At 38.1% G+C, this 19724-nt stretch overlaps 1 protein-coding gene across 2 annotated transcripts in view; it reads right to left on the minus strand.

Moving 5' to 3' along the window:
- sh3kbp1 (SH3-domain kinase binding protein 1) overlaps nucleotides 1-19724 on the minus strand; it is a 62523-nt gene that overhangs the window by 25942 nt on the left and 16857 nt on the right. For both annotated transcript variants that reach the window (XM_052113937.1, XM_052113936.1), the window contains exon 2: nucleotides 15957-16114. In XM_052113937.1, the coding sequence (XP_051969897.1) occupies nucleotides 15957-16114 (158 nt within the window). The remainder of the gene's footprint in view (nucleotides 1-15956; nucleotides 16115-19724) is intronic.

The following is a 19724-nucleotide window of genomic DNA, read 5'->3' on the forward strand; positions in this document are numbered from 1 at the left end:
AATGAATGAGTTTGAAAGTTTGAAGTAGTTGTAAATGCTTGAAGTTTGAAGGTTTTATGTTTGAAGTAGTTACAAGTTTAAGTAGTAGTTTTAAAAGTATAACGTTTAAAGATTATAAGACCATTCAGTCTATCAGATTGATTCAGTCTATCATAGATAGATAGATAGATAGATAGATAGATAGATAGATAGATAGATAGATAGATAAGATAGATAGATAGATAGATAGATAGATAGATCTTTTCTGGTTCAGAGATATGTGATTTGCTACTTGGTTGTTAGGGTAACCCTATCTGGTTGCTGGGCAGTTACCAAGGTGATACTCAAAAGGCTCCTTGCTAGCCTGAGTCAAATTAACAAAATCAGAAGTCTCTACGTTGTTCTGGTGCAGATAAGTGTGATTTGTTGCTTGGTTGCTAAGGTAACCCTATCAAGTTGCCATGATGATACTCAAAATGCTCCTTACTACCCTGAGTCAAATGAATGAAAACGGATGTCTCTACGATGTTCTGGTGCAGAGATATATATTTTGATACTTGGTTGCTAGGATGAGCTCACTTGGTTGCTAGGCAGTTTCCAGAGTGATACTAACAAGGCTGCTTGCTGGCCTGAGTCATACGAGCCAAAAATGAAGTCTCTATGATATTCTGCTACAGAGATATCTAAGTTCATTTTAATGGAAGTCAATGAGTTTTGGTTGCTAGGGTGCACTAAATGGTTACTAGTGTGTGGCTAAGTATTGTCCAGCATGATATTTAAAGGCTCCTTGCTGGTCTGTGTCAAATAAGCCAAAGTTGAATTCTCTGAAAGATGTTGCGGTGCAGAGATATGTGTTTTACTATACGGTTGCTAGGGTAAGTCCCTCTAGTTGCTAGGAAGTTACCAGGGTGATCCTAAAAAGGCTGCTTGCTGGACTGAGTGTAATGAGACAGGACATTTTGATCAGGAAATATCCATCTAAGCCATTTTGAATGGCAGTCAATGTGTTTTGGTTGCTAAGGTGCATTAAATGGTTGCTAGATTGTATGCAGTTGCTAGGGTGCTAAAGTGATAAAGTGAAAGAAAGAATAAAAAGAGTGATGTAAAGATAGAAAAAGAAAGTAATGGAGTGATAGATAGAAAGTATGAGTGGTGGAGTGATAGGATGTAACTTGAATCCTCTAAAGGTGTTATTACAGGAAAGAGTTTTCATACCTTGAATGGAAGTCAAATTGAATTGAGGCCTTTTCGGAAATCCAATACTGGAATACCATAATTCTGATCAGTTAAAAAAGATATTGCACACTTTTCGGGATTAGTCTGAAGGTCTGTGCATGTAGCTTAAAAGCTCTAGGAGGAGTTACAGTCAAACATTTTTGTCTCAGAAGCAGAATAATAACTAGAAGAAAATGTGAGTGGTGCTTGCCGTGGATATACTTGTCGCATAGCATGTTCTAGCATGTTGCTAAGCACTGCTATTATGATACTAGCGTGTTGCTAGCATGTGCTTGCATGTTGTTAGTATGTAGCTAGTATGCTTTTGCACTTCGCTAGGCATTGCTAACATGTGTTAACATGATGCTATCATGCTTTTAACATGCTTTATCACTTCGCTAGGCATTGCAAGCATGTGTTAACCTGATGCTAGCATGTTTTTAGCATGTTTTATCACATTGCTAGGCGTTGCTAGCATGTGTTAGCATGATGCTAGCATAATTTTAAATGTTGTATCACTTCACTAGTTGCTAGAATATGTTAGCATTATGCTAGCATGTTTTTAACACATTTTACCACTTCGCTAGGCATTGCTACCATGTGTTAACATGAAAGCATGATTTAGCACTTTTCTAGGCATAGCTAGCATGTGTTAACATGATATTAACATGTTTTAACACTTTGCTAGGTGTTGTTAACATGATGCTAGCATGTTTTTAACATGTTTTAGCACTTCGCTGGGCATTGCTAGCATGCACCACTAATATGTTTAAATTGAATTTCAGTATGTTGGCTTTCTCAAGCCAACATAATTATACATTACCATCCTTAACAACAACTAGTCGACTAGTCGTTCAAACAATCGACTGACTTGTCGATTATTTTATGACTTCAAAAGTCTTGGAATAAAGTGTATGAGCTGTAAGGACCACTTTCAGGGTGCTTTTTCTTTTGTCAGTTTGAAGCTTGACAGACCCCATTATCTTTCAGTGTCATTATATGTAAAATATATATATTATTTTTTTTAAAGTTAGATTTGGAATGACATGAGGGTAAATAAATGTAACAGAATTTTAAAGTTTTAGTGAACTATCCCATTAACAGTGCTGTGTAAACAGTGTTGGGTTCTCACAGTCACTGCGTTAGCAGACAGACAGGGCCATTGAGAGATCAATAGGTCATCGCAAGACTCCACATATCACAAAGTCTTACTGTGTGATTCAGATCAGCCTGTGCCAGCCTTCAGCATGGAACTGATTAACTCTTAAAACATCTAAATTCATCTCAGTGTTCAGAACAGTGCTTCTATCCATTACACAGCAATTTAAGTTAGGTAGTTCACCCAAACATTTTAATTCTCTCATTTACTCACCCTCATGCCATGGCTTTCTTTCTGCTGCTGAACACAAAGAATTTTAGAAGAATATCTCTGTAGGTCCATACAATGCAAGTGAATGTTGGCCAGAACTTTTAAGGTCCAAAAAGTACATAAAGGCAGAATAAAAGTAATCCATATTTTTAGTAGGGATATTATAGGTGTGGATCAATATTTGAGTACTTTCACTTCTACATTCTTTTTCTTTTGTTTTTGGTGATTGATATTCTTTGTGCATATCACCACCTACTGAGTGGGGAGGAAAATGTATTGTAAAACACTTTGGCGTAAGAATTACTTTTATGCTGCCTTAATATGCTTTTTGACCTTGAAAGTTCTGGCCAACATTGCATTGTAAGTACCTGCAAAGCTGAAATATTCTTCTAAAAATCTTTGTTCATGTTGTGCAGAAGAAAGAAAGTCATACACATCTGGGATGTCATGAGGGTGAGTAAATGATGAGAGAATTTTCATTTTTGGGTGAACAATCGCTTTAATAGCTTTTAGAGTCATCATTAATAAAATGTTGATTGTGTAAAGCTTATTAAAGGGTTAATTTATTCAATAATTACACTTCTGTTGTCATTTACACATTTACCCTCATGTCTGTGGTGAAGACTGTGGTCATGTGGTTGTGGGGAGCGAGGGAAGGAAAGAATGGTAAGGATTAACACCTGTGGGTAATTATCTTTAACAGCTGGAGAGGGATAAAAAGGATGTCCAGACTGCTGGAGGGGATAGAGAGATGCACAAGGTTGACTATGTTTGATTATTATGTCATACATTTTTTGTTGTGCTGAAAAGCAGTTTGTTGGTTGATGTTGAAAAGTGTAGAAATAAAGATCACGTTGGATTGTTCACACGGCTCCCACTTCCTCCTTCAGAGAGAGTTAAAGAAGCTTGTCACACATACCAAACCCATATGACTTTGTTTCCTCCGTGTAACACAAAAGGAGATTCTAGGCAGAATGTTACAGACTGACACCCTCAGTCACCATTCACTTTAATAAAATGAAATTGAAAGGTGACCGAAGCAATCAATCGCCTTTTCTGTTTCACGGATGAAAAAAAGTCATACAGGGTTTGAATGAAACAATGCAACAGTGAGTAAATGATAGAATTGTGGTTTAACTATTCCATTAAGTTACCTTTTTGGGCTCCATTAACATTCTAGAATTCATTTACATGAAGCTATATATAATAGTTTTTTATAAAATGTGTTTTATAAGGGGCTGTTGGAGATTGCCTTTAAAATTTAAACAGACTCTAGACAAAAACTACACTAGGTTTTGGTTAAAAAGTGGTAAACAAGTTATATAGGCATCGTTACATAGGTAGAAACACCATAATCTAAACTCTAACATCACCAAACACCTAAAAAGTGTGGTTGAAGTGGCATATGTGTGATGGTCTTCCTGCATACCTAATAGTGCTGCTGTCATGTAACATATTTAAACCCGGCCCCTATGGGCCAAAGTACAGTTGGAGATCATACATAGTAGTCCAAACACTGAAACTTGAGCAAGATGGATCGTGACCAATAAGCAAACACACACAAACAAACACTTTTACATGTTTTTGACTAAAGGAGACATTTTAGATGGCCATACACTTAGTATTTATAGTCGTTTTACAGATTCATCTTTTTAATTTGGTAACTGTGGTGTTTGTGGAGGGGACAATCACAACTCCTCGTTTCTCTCACTTTCTGTACAGCACACAACTGCGAGGCTGACTTATTTAAATCACACTTCCTGCCAAAGTCTAAGACTTCTACAAAGCTAAAGTCAAACCACAGTGTTTAGCTGCAAACTTCTGCAAAAACTTGTGTGTAGACATACACTATACACGCACACACAGACATACACAGGCCAGACAGAAGAGTCCTCTTCCTTCTGAACTATAAAAATAAACATGCCAACAGAAACAGTGGTTTTGCTAAGCACTATTGGAACAGCATGAAACAGAGGCTTAATAAGACTCACCTGACGAAGTGTGTGTGTGTGTGCTTGTGTGTGTGTGAGAGAGAGAGAGAGAGAGAGAGAGAGAGAGAGGAACAGATTTAGAGCTACATTACATCCCCAAGAGTATGTGACCAAGTGCACATCATTGTCTAACATGGTTATTCTATTAACACAGACTCATATCCAGCTCTGGGAAACCTGCTCGCCTTGTCACGAGATTCTCTGACTTCCTGCTCTTGAAAGCATTTACAGAGCTCTGAAAGTGTGTGTAAATTTGTGTGCGATCTACTTTCCAGATACCGATCCCAATCTTATGCTCCAGATGGTCAATGGTTTCTACAGCGTCCCATCACTGCTCTGTTAGTACACTTACTCTTCCACTACACAAGGAGAAAAAAGTCATCATGTGCTTTGGGGAATGACAAACATTCACACTCAGCAAAGCAGTGTACAATGACCTTGGTACGGTTGGTGCTACTCTTTGATCAATGCCAGGGGCCAAATCACACAGAGCGTTGTGCTGGTCAGTCCTACAAAAATGTCTTGTGATAATTTAAACCCATAAAAACAGACTTCACATAACAAAGATGTCAATTTGAAGAGCCAATGCAATCTAATAATGGACGTTGCAACTAGGGCTGTGCTGATACAATCACTTATCAATATATCGCAATGCTTTTTCTAACAATGTTCATATTAAATGTCCACACTTTTGATTATGTAATCAACCTGATCTCATAAAATCACGTTACTATCCTAGATTGTTGCGAAATGAATTTCTATTTGATTTGTTGTAGTGTCACGATACCAACATTTGGTACCGATACCAGTGAAAATTCACGATTCTCAATACCAATTTTGGTACCAGATCATAAATATGTTAATATGACAATGTACTATTGAGCACACCCATTTAGCCTATTTAAAAATTACAATTTTACTGTGAATAATAAATTAAAAGAAATGCATGTTTCCTTCAAGTGTTTCTCATTCAACGATGCATTGCTAAAGTGTTTTTAAGTAGTGTCCTACTAAAATCTGTTTAATCTTTTTTAATCTTTTCTTATGATGTGTATTTTTTGCCTGAAGCTTGACATTCTGGATAAAAAGTTTTCGACCGACTTACCGAATAAAAGAGCCATCTAGCGACTAGTGACTATTTTAACAACTTGTGTAGTCTGCTTTAGCGACATTGTTCCATATCTGGCGACAAAAAAAACATCAGCTCTATCGTGAATGGTGTCTCATTTTTCTAGCACCCCCCTGTGTTTCAAGTAATATGACTAACCTGCATTTTAATGAGGCTGCCGTAGGTGGGGATCAAACCCGGGTCTGCAGTGCTCAAGCGTTAGGTGTTTTACCAAAGTACAAATAAACAAGGAAAGCTGAGCATCCACAAAACAGAGAAACAAAAATAGACACAAGGGTCAAAAGGGTATAATAAGGAACACACTTAACCCTCTGGGGTCTGAGGGTGTTTGGGCCCTGGAGAAGTTTTGACATGCCTTGACATTTGTGCTTTTTTCAGTTGCTTAAAAACAAAAAGTCTGATAACACTATATTCAGCACAAACTGGGCTACAATAATATGTGAGCAACATGTGTGTACATGTTTGTATTTTTGAGAAAATAACGTGTATGCATGGTTTTTGAAAGTCATTGAAATAAGGCATATAACACATAGTATACGTGAACTATCATGAATATTGAGGTAATTCACACGAATATTGAGGTAATTCACACCTGAGGACACAAAGACCCCTCCCCTGGGCCTATCAATGAGGAATGTGACAGAAAGAGAATGAATGTGAGGAGACTTAATGATTGAGGTTTTAAGTTAAAAGTTAAAAGATGTTACATAAAAGTTACATATTTACATAAAGACTTTACTTAATTTTAGACCTACACTACCATTTAAAAGTTTTAGAAGAAGTCTCTTCTGCTCACCAAGACTGCATTTATTTGATCCAAAAAACAGTAAAAACATTGTGTGAACTCATTTTACAATTTAAAAGAACAGTTTTCTATTTAAATATATTGTAAAATGCAATTTGTGATCAAAGCTGAATTTTCAACATCATTACTGCAGTCTTCAGTGTCACATGATCCTTCAGAAATCAAAATAATATGCTGATTTTCTAATATGGGCATATTTAAAGTGCATTTTACTAATTTAACCTGAACACATATTTGCAAGCACAAGCTTTATTGATGATAATGAGGCATTATAAACACTAGATAAAATATAATCTAAACATTCATATTATTTTTATATCATATTTATATCATACAGCATGCAATTTAAATACCTGCTTTAGCTGAAACAACATTTACATGTAAGTAAAACTTGCTTATTAGAACATATTTCAAATGTCAATACTCTGAATCCTGTCTGGCAAGTCTGGAAACAGTCCCACTAGTTAAATATGTACATGTTAATATAAAATAGCATGTCAGCTAATAACTTACTCATCCAAAATTGTATCCTCTGCTGGTTCAAATCTATCTTCAAAATACAAAATGTACATCATAGTCCCGCTCTTCTTCTGAGGAAAATGTTAACGCTTCCTTCCTATCCAGAAGTTTCAACGCCTGTGTTTCCTTACAAACGCGCAGTAAAATTAATGAATTGTTTAAATTAAACCTCTGAACACTATCAGGGGCGTGCACCATTTCCCTTGATCGTCTCAGCACATTAGCGTATGAATGGCATGCTTTTCTGTTGATCACATTACCTATAATGAGCTGATCCTGTAAAAAATGTACAGTGCTTTGTTTCATACAGATTACATTGCAGGAGAATATTTGATTTCAATTTTAATTGTTTTATTTAAAAGTAGAAATCTTAAGCTTTCTTTAGACATATATTTAATGTTTCTGTGATAAGTATTCGCAGAGTTTCAGTTCATTTTTGTGATGTGTTTCAGAAATATGCTTGTGAACACAGAGTGCTGAAAGCTCACCCTTTTGATTTTCTTTAGTTTACAAAAGCACAAGGTTTTGTTGTTATTGTGAGTGTACACAAATAAAAGTAGACCCTTTATAGTCTCTAATGATGTCTTACACTTATCTGTATGCCCCAAAATGACGGAGTATTTTAAGTTGTTTCAGCTGTAATGACGAAACAGGAAAAAATCCAGCAGGACGCGACCCCAGAGGTTTAACTAGAGAACTGGTCACTGGAGGCACAGGGTACATAGGCTCAAGGCTGAACACAAAGGCAGGGAACAAACAGACTTATAAATGCCTAGACACAGGTGAAGGGAATGAGGGTTACTCTAGATAACTCCGGAAGATGAGTTAGAGACTTGGGTTTCACCAGCTCCATCTGGATGGTCAAACCAGAGGTCACAGAGCAGGGGATGGTTCCTATTCTCGCCCGGGCCCCCCTCCTCCTGGACGAGAGTTGGCTTTTCCTGACAACTCCGGACATGAAAAGCAAAAGTGACCTGGCTTGTCACAATAGAGACAGCATCTGTCCCTCATCCGTTGGTTGCATTCTGCTTGGGATATCCTGTTCTACACAGCTGCATGGTTTCCTCTGGGTCACTAGGGGATGAAGGCAGTTTAATAGGGCTGGCAGACTCAAGCAATCTGATCTCCTGCTGTCGCTCCTGTTGGTGTTCTCTGAGGCGATGATCTACCTGGATGGCCACGTCAATGAGGGATTCGAGATCAGGTGCAGGGTCTCGGAATGCCAATTCATCCTTGAGCTCAGGAGACAAGACATGGTGAAAGGTAGCTATCAGGGCTTGTTAATCCCATCCACTCTCCGTGGCGAGGGTGCAAAACTCAATAGCAAACTCCGGTGCACTCCGAGTACCTTGAGAGAGATGAAGCAAGCTATGATCCACATCTCCCCTACTAGCTGGATGGAGGAAAACTCTCTTCATTTCAGAAATTAAGTCTTGACTGTTGGCTGTAAGTGGAGATTTCTGGTCCCATAAGGCTGAGGCCCAGTCCAATGCCTTGCCTGTAAGAAGGGTAATGATGTAGGCCACTTTACTACTTTCAGCGTGAAAGCTGCTGGGCTGGAGCTGGAAGGTCAGGGTACACTGGGTAATGAAACCTCTACATCTCTCAGGACTGCCATCAAATCGTTCAGGGGTTGGTAGTCTGGGCTCTGATGGTAAAGAAAACATAGGTCTTGGTGAAAGTTTAGGAGGTGGGTCTCGGGATGAGGCGGCTAGAGACTGGTGACTCAGAAGGTGAAGGATCTCTGACAGAGCTTGCTCGTGCCTCTGAATGGTTGCAGCTTGATCTGAAAGGGCTGACAGAATCCGTTCTAGGTTTGAGGTTGATGAAGACCCTTCCGCTGGGCTCACTTCCATGGTTCAGTCTTGCTGTAATGAGGCTGCCATAGGCAGGGATCGAACCTGGGTCTGTAGTGCTCAAGTGTTAGGTGTTTTACCACTGAGCTGATTTATGAATTCATTCAATGTATGCAGCTCTTCCGTACTAAGATTGCAGCCTTTAGCGATTTAATAAATCACACTAGGACATGTCACGATTTTAATTTGACTAATTTCAGTGTAAGGAGTAACAGAGCAAATGAGCATTTTAAAGTAGTCGGGGCTTGGTACTACCAGTACTGCAGAAACACTGGTATTATAATAATTATTTTTTTGTTAAGTATTGACTTGGAACCGAAGTACTGGTATTTTTGACAATACTAATTTGTTGTATGTATCGTGGCAGTTTCCAGGTAAAAATTAACACAAAAAGCACTACAACAGCAACTTTTATTTACTTTCACACAAATCATGAGTAAAATGTTATTTTATTAATTCATAACCACTTACTTTTTGCCCTGTTTCTCACACAATTCTATTTTATGACATCAGAAGTCTTTTTGTAAGCGCATACATTTTAAAGTTTGCATTACATAACCAAATACATTTAGGCTATAAACTTGTTCAGGCACAATCAAACCATGCTGTAGCTCAACGTTTAGAGAGTTAAGGCCAAAACACACTTTATGCAAGCACGTGAACACAGATGTGAGCACTTTGGCACCACATTGCCAATGCACGGTCCGGTTGAACATGCTTAACATGTGTTCTTAAGTTACCATCTCAGTTCTCTCAGCGGGAACAAATCTCAGTACTCAAGAGGGCGAGAGTTACCTTCAGATGTCTGTGCCATTAAACTGGATGTGCTATAGTTGCTATAAATATAATTATTTTATCTAACTTGCTCAGCAATATTCTCTTCAAACTAGGGTTGCTCCAATAACATAATTATGGCCTTGGTACGATACCAGCCCTGGTACCTCGGTATCGATAATAAATCAATACTATAATCAACAAATAAAAAGCCTCAGATTTTTGATGAAATTACACAGAAAATGACTTGATTAAAAGAACTGCATAAAGTCTTACAGATACAAATTATGCATTTTCCATTAAAACATTTCTGGATTCCATGTTAAATGTTTTAATTAAATGTTATAATAAAATGGTGTTTAATCAAATAGATACATACGTCTTTTATCAAATAAAAATATAACAATATTTTTTTATTTATAAAAAGTTTGTCAAATAAAATGCTGCACAACAGAGCTTCACAGTATTAATGAAAACATTATTGAAAAAAAATCTGTTAACCTGTTGCACAAGGCTGCTTGCATTTGCGATACTGCTTACAGATAATAATAATAATAATAATAATAATAATAATAATAATGCACCCATTTAAAACTACATAATTGTTATTATGAGTATTATTGCTACTTTTTGAATATTACATCTTTATATAGTAGTTATATTTTTCTGTCTTCAATTTCACTAATCCATTTGAATAGAGCTTTCATGTTAGCAGGACTTTTATTTTGAAAGAGTTCTTCCTGTTTTTATGGGTTAGTTATATCAAGCTTCCCATTAATGCTGGGATAATCCCTTCGTGGCTCTTGAGCTGAAATCTCCGAGCTGCACCCCAGGAGTTCATTAAAGTGTTAACAGCCATTTATACTTTAAACACACTGCTTGAAAATTAAGCAACATGAATTGCGGTCTGACACATTTCGGAACGCAACGGTGAGTGAAATAGAGCTTACATTGATACGTCTGCATAAAGGTACTTGGGTAGAGTATGTTTCGGCCCTTACTCCGATGGATAGAACCGCTGTATGAGTCCTCAAAAGTATGCGAGTCGACACATGAGTCGAAAGTGTCATAAGCACCTCATGATGAGTTCAACTGACTCAATTATTTGTTTGCAGCAGTTCAGATGTCAACAGATCCCAGTAGGCAAAGATTATCAGTGGACGACAAATAAATTTCAATCTACTTCTCATCCAAAGCTATCGAATGAATTCAGTAGACCTGGAATATACTGCAAGAGTCATATGGACTATTTTTAAACATTTTAATGGTGCTTTTGAGTCATTGTTTATGCTTGAAAGCACCAATCTCCATGTGTTGCCATGGCATGAATAAAAGTGACCAGAACATTTGGGAAAACATCTCCTTTTGTGCTCCACAGAAGAAAATCATACTTTGGAATGATTGAGTATATGATACGTGACAAATTATATGAACATAATTTTAATTTTTAGGAGAACTATCCCTTTAACATAATCTCCTGACCTCCATGCAGAGAAAAGGTTATCGCAGGTTAATTAAAAACGTGATACAGAAACAATCCTTGGCAGCTGTGTCAATTTGAATCAAGAATGAGAGCTAGCTAGAACAAAAGAGAGAGAGAAATAGAGGGCAGATAGAGGAATGGCATGCATCCAGACACGATTGAGCATTGGTGAAGAAAGGAAGCCTGTCTATTCTAAATTACATTGCTCATTTAATCACAGAAGTGTCCAAATTATCATCCTATTATCACATCAGCAAAACAGGAAGCTGGGACACATGCATGATTGAATAAATCAGCTGGAGAGGAAGTCACCCGTATGAGAGCTGACCAGCCCACTAGTGTGCTCACAGTCACAACTGTTAATTCCTCATCAGCAGAGATGAGATATGATTGAGCTTCGAAAACCCTGGATTTGAGAAGCATGAGAGAGCACAGATAAACAGAACAACAGGATAAGGGTGAGATTTACTCTGTGCAGACCTCAAGCAGGAAACACCTGTGGATGGCACCATGCTTTCTCATGTCGTTTTCTCTTAAAGATAAGCGCATATATACAATACACAAATGGATGTGTACTTAAAAGGTGAAGGGTTTAATTTTTTCGATGTTAAAATACTTCTATTCTAACTTGATGTGCAAAGACAAACTATAAGTAAACAATTCGTCTGATGATTCCCTCGAGTCAACACTGTGGCACTTTCAAAACATTGCTTTATATGTTTGAGTGTCCTAAGCGGCCTGATATAGCAACATTGGCTTAACCAGTGGGCAGGACTGTCTATATACAGATAGGGAAAATGTTCTGTAAATTTGTTTGAAAACAGACAATATTTTAGCAATAACGTTTAATGGTGCTAGTGGCGCAGAAATTACACAAATGGCCCCAACATAAACCAGCCTGCTCACTCATACTGGACCTGGAGTGGGAGACCCACATTGACTCCATTGTGAAAAAGGCCCAGCAGAGGTTGTACTTCCTTTGCCAGCTGAGGAAGTTCAACCTGCCATAGGCACTGCTGATACAGTTCTACTCAGCAGCCATTGAGTCTGCCCTCTGCACTTCAATAATTGTCTGGTTTGGTTCAGCAACGAAATCGGATATCAGAAGACTACAAAGGACAGTTCGGACTGCTGAGAGGATTATTTATTGCCCCCTGACCTCCCGTCTGGAACTGTATAGTTCCAGATTGAGTAAAAGGACTGGAAAAAATCATTCTGGACTCCACTCACCCTGCCCACTGTCGCCTTCTATATATATTTATATTTTCTAATCACTTTTTATTTTTCAAATTTTTTTTAATAATCAATCATAATTAAGAATTAATCTAATTTGTGTTCAACAAAAGAAAGAAAGTCATACACATCTGGGATGGCATTATCGTGAGTAAATGATAAGAGAATTATAATTTCCTTCTAAGGTAAAACAGCAGTTGAACCCTGAACACGGTACATGACTTATGTTAGCGTAAACACAAACAAGTCTAAATGTTCCATTCTATTTCAGGTGCTCTGAGACCACTGTGAGATGTGAGCTCTCTGAGCTGTTCAGGTGGAAATATGACTCACACACTGTTTTAATGATACACCAACTCAGCAGAATCCAAACCTACAGAGAGAGCATATCAAACTGACCCTGCATCAGTAAGCAGGCACCATGAAATGGTTTTGTGGAACAATCTAATGTGGTCAAATTCCACTAATTAATTCAGTGTTTTGTTTTGTTTTTTATTCCCTTTTTTGGCTTTTTAATGAGATAGGGAAAGTAGAGAGGTGACAGAAAATGAGAGGGAGAAGAGTGGGAATGGGATTGTGAAAACACCTCACGAGATGGGACTCGAACTGGAGTCACCCCCGATGCATCAGCACCACATGTCATGAGCATAGCCCGCTAGGCTTCAGCTCTGACAATACATTTACCAAAAGGTTGCAAGTTCAAACCATTTAACGGCAAATCAAAAGTACCAGAGTTTTTATATGTACCAAGGTATTCTATTTATGTATCATTGGAGGAACACGTAAACACCATGGTACATGGTACCACCTGATCATATCTCCTATCCCAATAAATAGACATACTGTAAAATTCTAAATTGGGCATCAAAAATAGGTGTCCAATGGTGACATCTACAACAATGTGTGTTTAGTGTGGAATACTGCAGTCAGTTTATATAAATGTTTAATTTATTAATTTATAGAATTTACATAATTGCATTTATTATAACATTTGTGTATACCATTTTTAGATTCAAACTGCTTCAAGGAGTGACTTTTAGAAACACTCTTTTGTCATGCACAAACTGTTAAAACTGCACTTAGATTTCTCACCGTTTAACTCCCCAGTGCCATCAGAGGAAGTCAGTACTTCCCTCTACCATGAGCTGAAGACAAGGAAGTGACCCCACAAAGCTGCAGAGTCTCTCAGCACTGTGCTCCCTGAGGGCATATCCATGCATGCATATAGCATTGTTTGCAGACATTTATTCGTGCACTGACTTAGCATCAAATACTTAGTTTGAAAGTTCTTAAGAAGGGCTTGACCTAATCCTGAGAATTTGATGTATGTCATGTGTTTTATAATCTATCAGTAAAAGGGCATGAATTTCAAATGCAGTATATTTTTTTAACGCACTTCCTCATAACATGCTAAAACAAAGCAGCATTAACCAGCCTAAGCTGATTTACTGGTCTAAGGTCTGTTTACAGGGGTTTGGGGTACTTTTCAGCTGGTCAAGTTGGTAGACCAGCTTGCTAAACCAGCTAAACACAGGCTTGGCCAGGCAGTTAAACCAGCTAGACCAACTAAAGACCACTTTGGCTAGGCAGGGAGACAAGATAGACCAGCATGGACAGGTAGGCAAACCATCTAGACCAGCTAACAACCAGCTTAGACCAGTAAATCAGCCTAGGATGGTTTAAGTTAGGTTTTTTTGTTTGTTTTTTAGCAAGGGAGGACAGTTGTCTTTCTTTGAATATTTCTGTTCATAATTTGGTCGCCAACCACATCATTTTCACATATGTTCACACTGTCAGCATAAGTGATTTTAAACAACTTGTTGAAAGCAAGTCAGTTTACAGTAAGGAATAAACAAAACAACACGTGGTGAAAGCTTTCCTGAGATAAAACAATAATAAAAATAATAATAATAATACATACTGAGAATTCTTCTGATCTCAAATTAAACTGAAATGTGAGTACAACACATCCCATATCACGTCTTACTCATGTCAACATGTATGTAGGTAGCGCTACGACACAAGCAAGCTTCCATAGATTCCTAGCACCTAAGCTGATGACAATCTGCTGGTGAAGTTCATGGGATTCCTAGTGCAAAACGCCTCTGAAAGACTGGATATACACTCTATCGCTCTCTCTCTCTCTCTCCAAATCAACACCGACATCCTGTTCATCTCAGATCTCTTCTTTCTGCAGTACTGCAGCTCAGTGTGAAAAATACCCTTCCAGTAAGCAAAGACACACACATAGAGACACAAGCTTGCTGTCCTCTGTATGTCCGCATTCATATGGCCTGCTGAGTTCAGCTCAACATCCATACTCTTGCAGACACACTAGGGTTTGGCATTCTATCAAATATTCAAAATACTTTTTTTGACATTATACAGAACAATTTAGCTGGTGATATAAAATGAAGCAACATTGTGAATAGCAAAGATTTGAATGCACTTTTTATTTTGTCATTTAGATTCTGTGTCATTACATTAGTTATGTGACCAGTATTCATGGACAGCCATTTCTTCCCTAAAGTATCTACATCACTATGTAACATATTTGCATAATGCCTACCTAAGGGCTACTTTGGCTCGCCCTCAAACAAAGGTAGTTATAGCCAAGGCCAGGATGAGTTGGGTTAGTGTTGTCGCCATGAAGACGCTGTTTTCTTCACTGTAAAAGCAAAACCTCTTTGTTTGGACTTCCAAAGGTAGACGAATTGAAGTATCAGTGGTTTAAATGTATTTTTACCATTATTCCTCAGCAGTACAACCACAACCAATGCCAGATTTTCAAGACGGTTTCTCCTGAAAGATGGTGCCGTTCCCACTTTGCTGGGACAATCTGGCACTTCAGGATCACAACCTGTAAATATGCTTTATTATTTGTGGACTTATCTGCTACTGAGAGTTCAAATGCGGTGTTTTGTGTTGTAGCTACGGTGTACACCCAGTGCACAGCTGTAGGCCTCTGCTAACCTGATAGCTAATGTTATTGTGTTGAAATAGACTTGCTAATCAGCTGTGGGCCCACTTTTACCTACGACCGTGTAGAATTATGCAGATTGTTTGTCATTCCTACTATCATGAATAGTGATCAAGTGTAGAGATGGATTTATTTTTACAAACAGTAATTTTACGTCTGCAATCCAAGGTAGTGCTCTAAGGAATAAGTTCAAACTGTCCCATTACAGTAAGGGTATCTATTCTGATTTAACTCTGATTTAATGATTTGTTTGCATCATCACTCAAAACATTTCACAGAAGTCTCTCATTTAAAAAAATTATTTGTATATTTAAAAATATCTGTAAGAAAATGTTGCCGTTTATAATAACTGCTGTTGAAAAGTATTATTTGGGCAGATTAATTACAATTATTTAACATCATTCTTCCCTGTGTTCATTTAAAAACTGCGTGGAAAACATGCCTTGATTTTTATTAACTACATAATTTTACTTCTTACATTAAATATTTTAAATCTACAGAAATAATGGTTCCACACACTGAACAAAAGTGTTGATAGCACCTTAGGCATCTAAATATAGACAAAGGTCCAGTATCTCCAAAAGTGAAAGGTCAAAAGAGCAAATGCTGAGGTCAGCACTTACCCTGACGAAGTTGTCGGGGAAGAGCCCCCTCCGACCATCTAGCTCCCCTGCCCACCAGCCCCCCTCATCTTTCCTGATGTTAATGATGATGTCACCGACAGCGATGGTCAACTCGTCATCGTGCTGGGCCTGGTAATCAAACTCCACAATGGCTTCCACTGAGAGTGTGAAAGAGACAGAAAGAGAGAGAGAGAGAGAGAGAGAGAGAGAGAGAGAGAGAGAGAGAGAGAGAGGAAAACAATTAATGGTTACCTACAGGAAGCAGGATATGCAGTTACAGTATTACTGTACAGTGCTCAAACAGACCTAAACATACCACTTATTATAAATCTGTTTTGTATGAACACTTTCTGTTTTCAAGGATTTTTTTGTGTGTCATTGATTATGAATATATCCCCCTTACATTGACCGGTCCATTATTTCGCCATCAGCCATTGATAAACCAATATCAGTCAGATACAATGATTCAACATTTGATTCAAAACATCCTTTGTTACTTCTATATGACTCAAAATCTCTACATTGTCTAGGGGTGTTTGTGTCAACAGATGTGTGCAGAAACTGTTTAGCAATTTCCCATGGAACCTGACCACAGCAGAGAGTGGTCTCTGGATACCACCCCCTACATATGCATTGCCACTCCCTGCTCAAGGGTATCAATACCAGTTCGTCAGATACTCTGCTGCAGAGATGGTACTGCAGTTTAGGCAAATATGAAATCATGGTCCATGACAGGATTAGGCAGAATCGAGAATTGTCTTTTTGGATTAATGAGATTTGAATCAAATTTGCATGGAATTTAACTACAGGTTGAATTGGAATTTAAACTGGAATGATCAAAAGGAATATACTGAAGTTGTAATTCAAACAATTGAAACAGGAAATTCATTTGAATTTTTACATAATTCATTTTGACTAATTATGAATACTAGATTAGAAATATTCTCTAATCTAAGTTCAATGCTATTAGTTAACACCATCACAAAATAAAATGTCCATACATCACAACACAATTCCCACCATACTGTTTTCTTATAACTTTATAAAAATAAATATTGTCATCAAAATATTAATTTTATGATTATATATAGATGTTTGGCTACATCTAGAAACTACATCTGGAAATTAAGTGTTTTTCCAGAATGGTTCATAAAATGAATGTTAATATAATGTAATTTACATTCACTTAGCATTTTATTAGTAACACTATGGTCCTAATTATGTGCCCGATGTGGTCTTCTGCTGTTGTAGCCCATCCACCTCAAGGTTTGACGTGTTGTTCATTCTGAGATGCTATTCTGCTCACTACAATTGTACAGAATGGTTATCTGAGTTACCGTAGCCTTTCTGTCAGCTCCAACCAGTCTGGCCATTCTCCATTGACCTCTCTCATCAACAAGGCATTTCCTTCTGCAGAACTGCCCCTCACTGTCTGTTTTTTGTTTTTGGCACCATTCTGAGTAAACTCTAGAGACTGTTGTGTGTGAAAATCCCAGAAGATCAGCAGTTACAGAAATACTCATGCCAGCATGTCTGGCGAAAACAATCATGCCACGGTCAAAATCACATTTCCCCCCCATTCTGATGGTTGATGTGAACATTAACTGAAGCTCCTGACCCATATCTGCATGATTTTATGAATTGCACCGCTGCCACATGATTGGCTGATTAGATGATCGCATGAATAAGTAGGTTCACAGGTGTTCCTAATAAAGTGCTCTGTGAGTGTATATCAAGTACAATTTCTATAAGTGGCATTTCAAAGACTGATTATTAATATCATCTAAAGTTTTGGGGAAATACTCCCAATTACCCATTTATTATTTGTACGATTGCAAGTTTATGGATAATAGATGGGTCACGGGTAAGACTGAACAATTGATATGCTATTAAAACTGCACTTAGACCACACCACAGACACACTGTAAAGTTCATCAGTTGACCCTTAAGCCTTGTAAAACTTTCTGGAAAGAGCTGAGCTGTGCAGGGAGGAAAGCATGAGGTTGTATAACAGAAATCGGTCAGCCCACAGTCATAACAAACACAAAAGTATTCAACAATGCTTCCAAACATCTGGTGAAACACATACGCCTACACACACATAGATAAAAACATCTACAGACACAAACCCACGCATACTACATAAATGCATACTATTATGGAGATGCAAAAGTCTATTCATCATCTCTAATGTCTGATCAGGCCTAGCCAGCCACAATCTTCAGACTGTTTTTGCATTTCCTGCATTGATTAAATGGAGTTGAGAGTACAACATGTTGAAAATATAATCAAATTAGCAAACAATACAGTGTAGATGAAAATTCAGAGTTTTGTGAGGATTGTTTTTTTTGTATTTTTTATTACAAATGATTATTAAAATTGAATTTGAAATCTAGGATGAATTTCAAAATGTCTTAGTATTTGTGAAGTCCCCCTTTTGCTGTAATGACAAGTTAAAGCAAAACCTGGTGAATCATGTTTTTGAGAACATTCCAAAGTGCATCTTGTTTGCTCTGAAGGAAGCAAGGAAATCTGACCTTCCATCCCAAATGGTAAATATGGTCAATTTCATTATTTGATTAGTGGCGTAGGAACAGTGCCGAATCAAAAATATTCCTCTCCATTTTACTTCATAGTGTCACAAACGCTTTCGAGAGCACCTCCGCGGTCGGCCACCGGAGATCCGACTCACCTGAGTTCTAATTACCCACATACCGGGCTTTATCAATCCACAGCTGATCCCCATTTCATCTCCCTCTATTTAAGCTACGCGCAGTCACACACTCAGTGCGAAGTCTTGTTTGTTCCGGCTACACTACTGAGCGTTCTACTACCATTCCTGTTTGATTGCCTGCCTACCTGAACCTTGCCTGTCTCTTCGTGATTGCCCATTGCTGCCTGCCCTGACATCCTGCTTCCCTCACAACGCTCCTACTCTGCCTACGTTTGCCCTGATTCCCCATTGCCTGACCATTGCCTGCATATATCTGTGAGTTTCAATAAAACACTGCTTATGGATCCCAGCCTACCTGAGTCTTTGTTACACATTGTGTATCTTTGCTTTACATTTATCAAAATCCTAGAACTTTCAATTATTATTTCAATACTTACAGGTTTAAATTAGATCTTGAATCCCAGATTTTCAATGTGTACTAGGGGTGGCGGGAAAAATCGATTCTTAGATGCATCACGATACGGACTTGCACGATTCTGAATCGATACACAAACGTCAAGCATCGATTTTATGAATGTTTCTTGCTAAAGTGATGTTGACGGAACGCAAAAGACGCACCTCGTAAGTGTGCAACTACAGCGCCCGGACAGTCTTTTGGCATGTACTTAACATGAGACACTCGGGATTAAAAGCAAGTGTATGGAAGCACTTTGGATTTAAGAAGACGAAGGGAAACGTGAGTTAGACAAGAGCCACATTGTATGCAAGCTGTGTCAAACTAAAATAAAATATTTTGGAAACACGACATACACGAAAACCCATATTACACGTTTCCACCCGGAGGAAGAAAATAAATTGCCGGTTGTAGCTGCAAACCAGATGACAATCGAGCACCGATGTCAAAGCTTCCACCCAGCTCTGAAAAGGCTAAGAGAATTACAAATCAATTGCAATATTTATTGCCAAGGACTTGCGTCCTTACTCGGTTGTTGAAAACCAGGGCTTTCGGGGTATGTTGCGCACGTTGGAGCCGAGATACAACATCCTATCTCGTAAATACTACATTGACACAGCGATCCCCACACTTATGTATT

This window comes from Xyrauchen texanus, chromosome 41, assembly GCF_025860055.1.
Source record: "Xyrauchen texanus isolate HMW12.3.18 chromosome 41, RBS_HiC_50CHRs, whole genome shotgun sequence".
Taxonomy (NCBI): Eukaryota; Metazoa; Chordata; class Actinopteri; order Cypriniformes; family Catostomidae; genus Xyrauchen; species Xyrauchen texanus.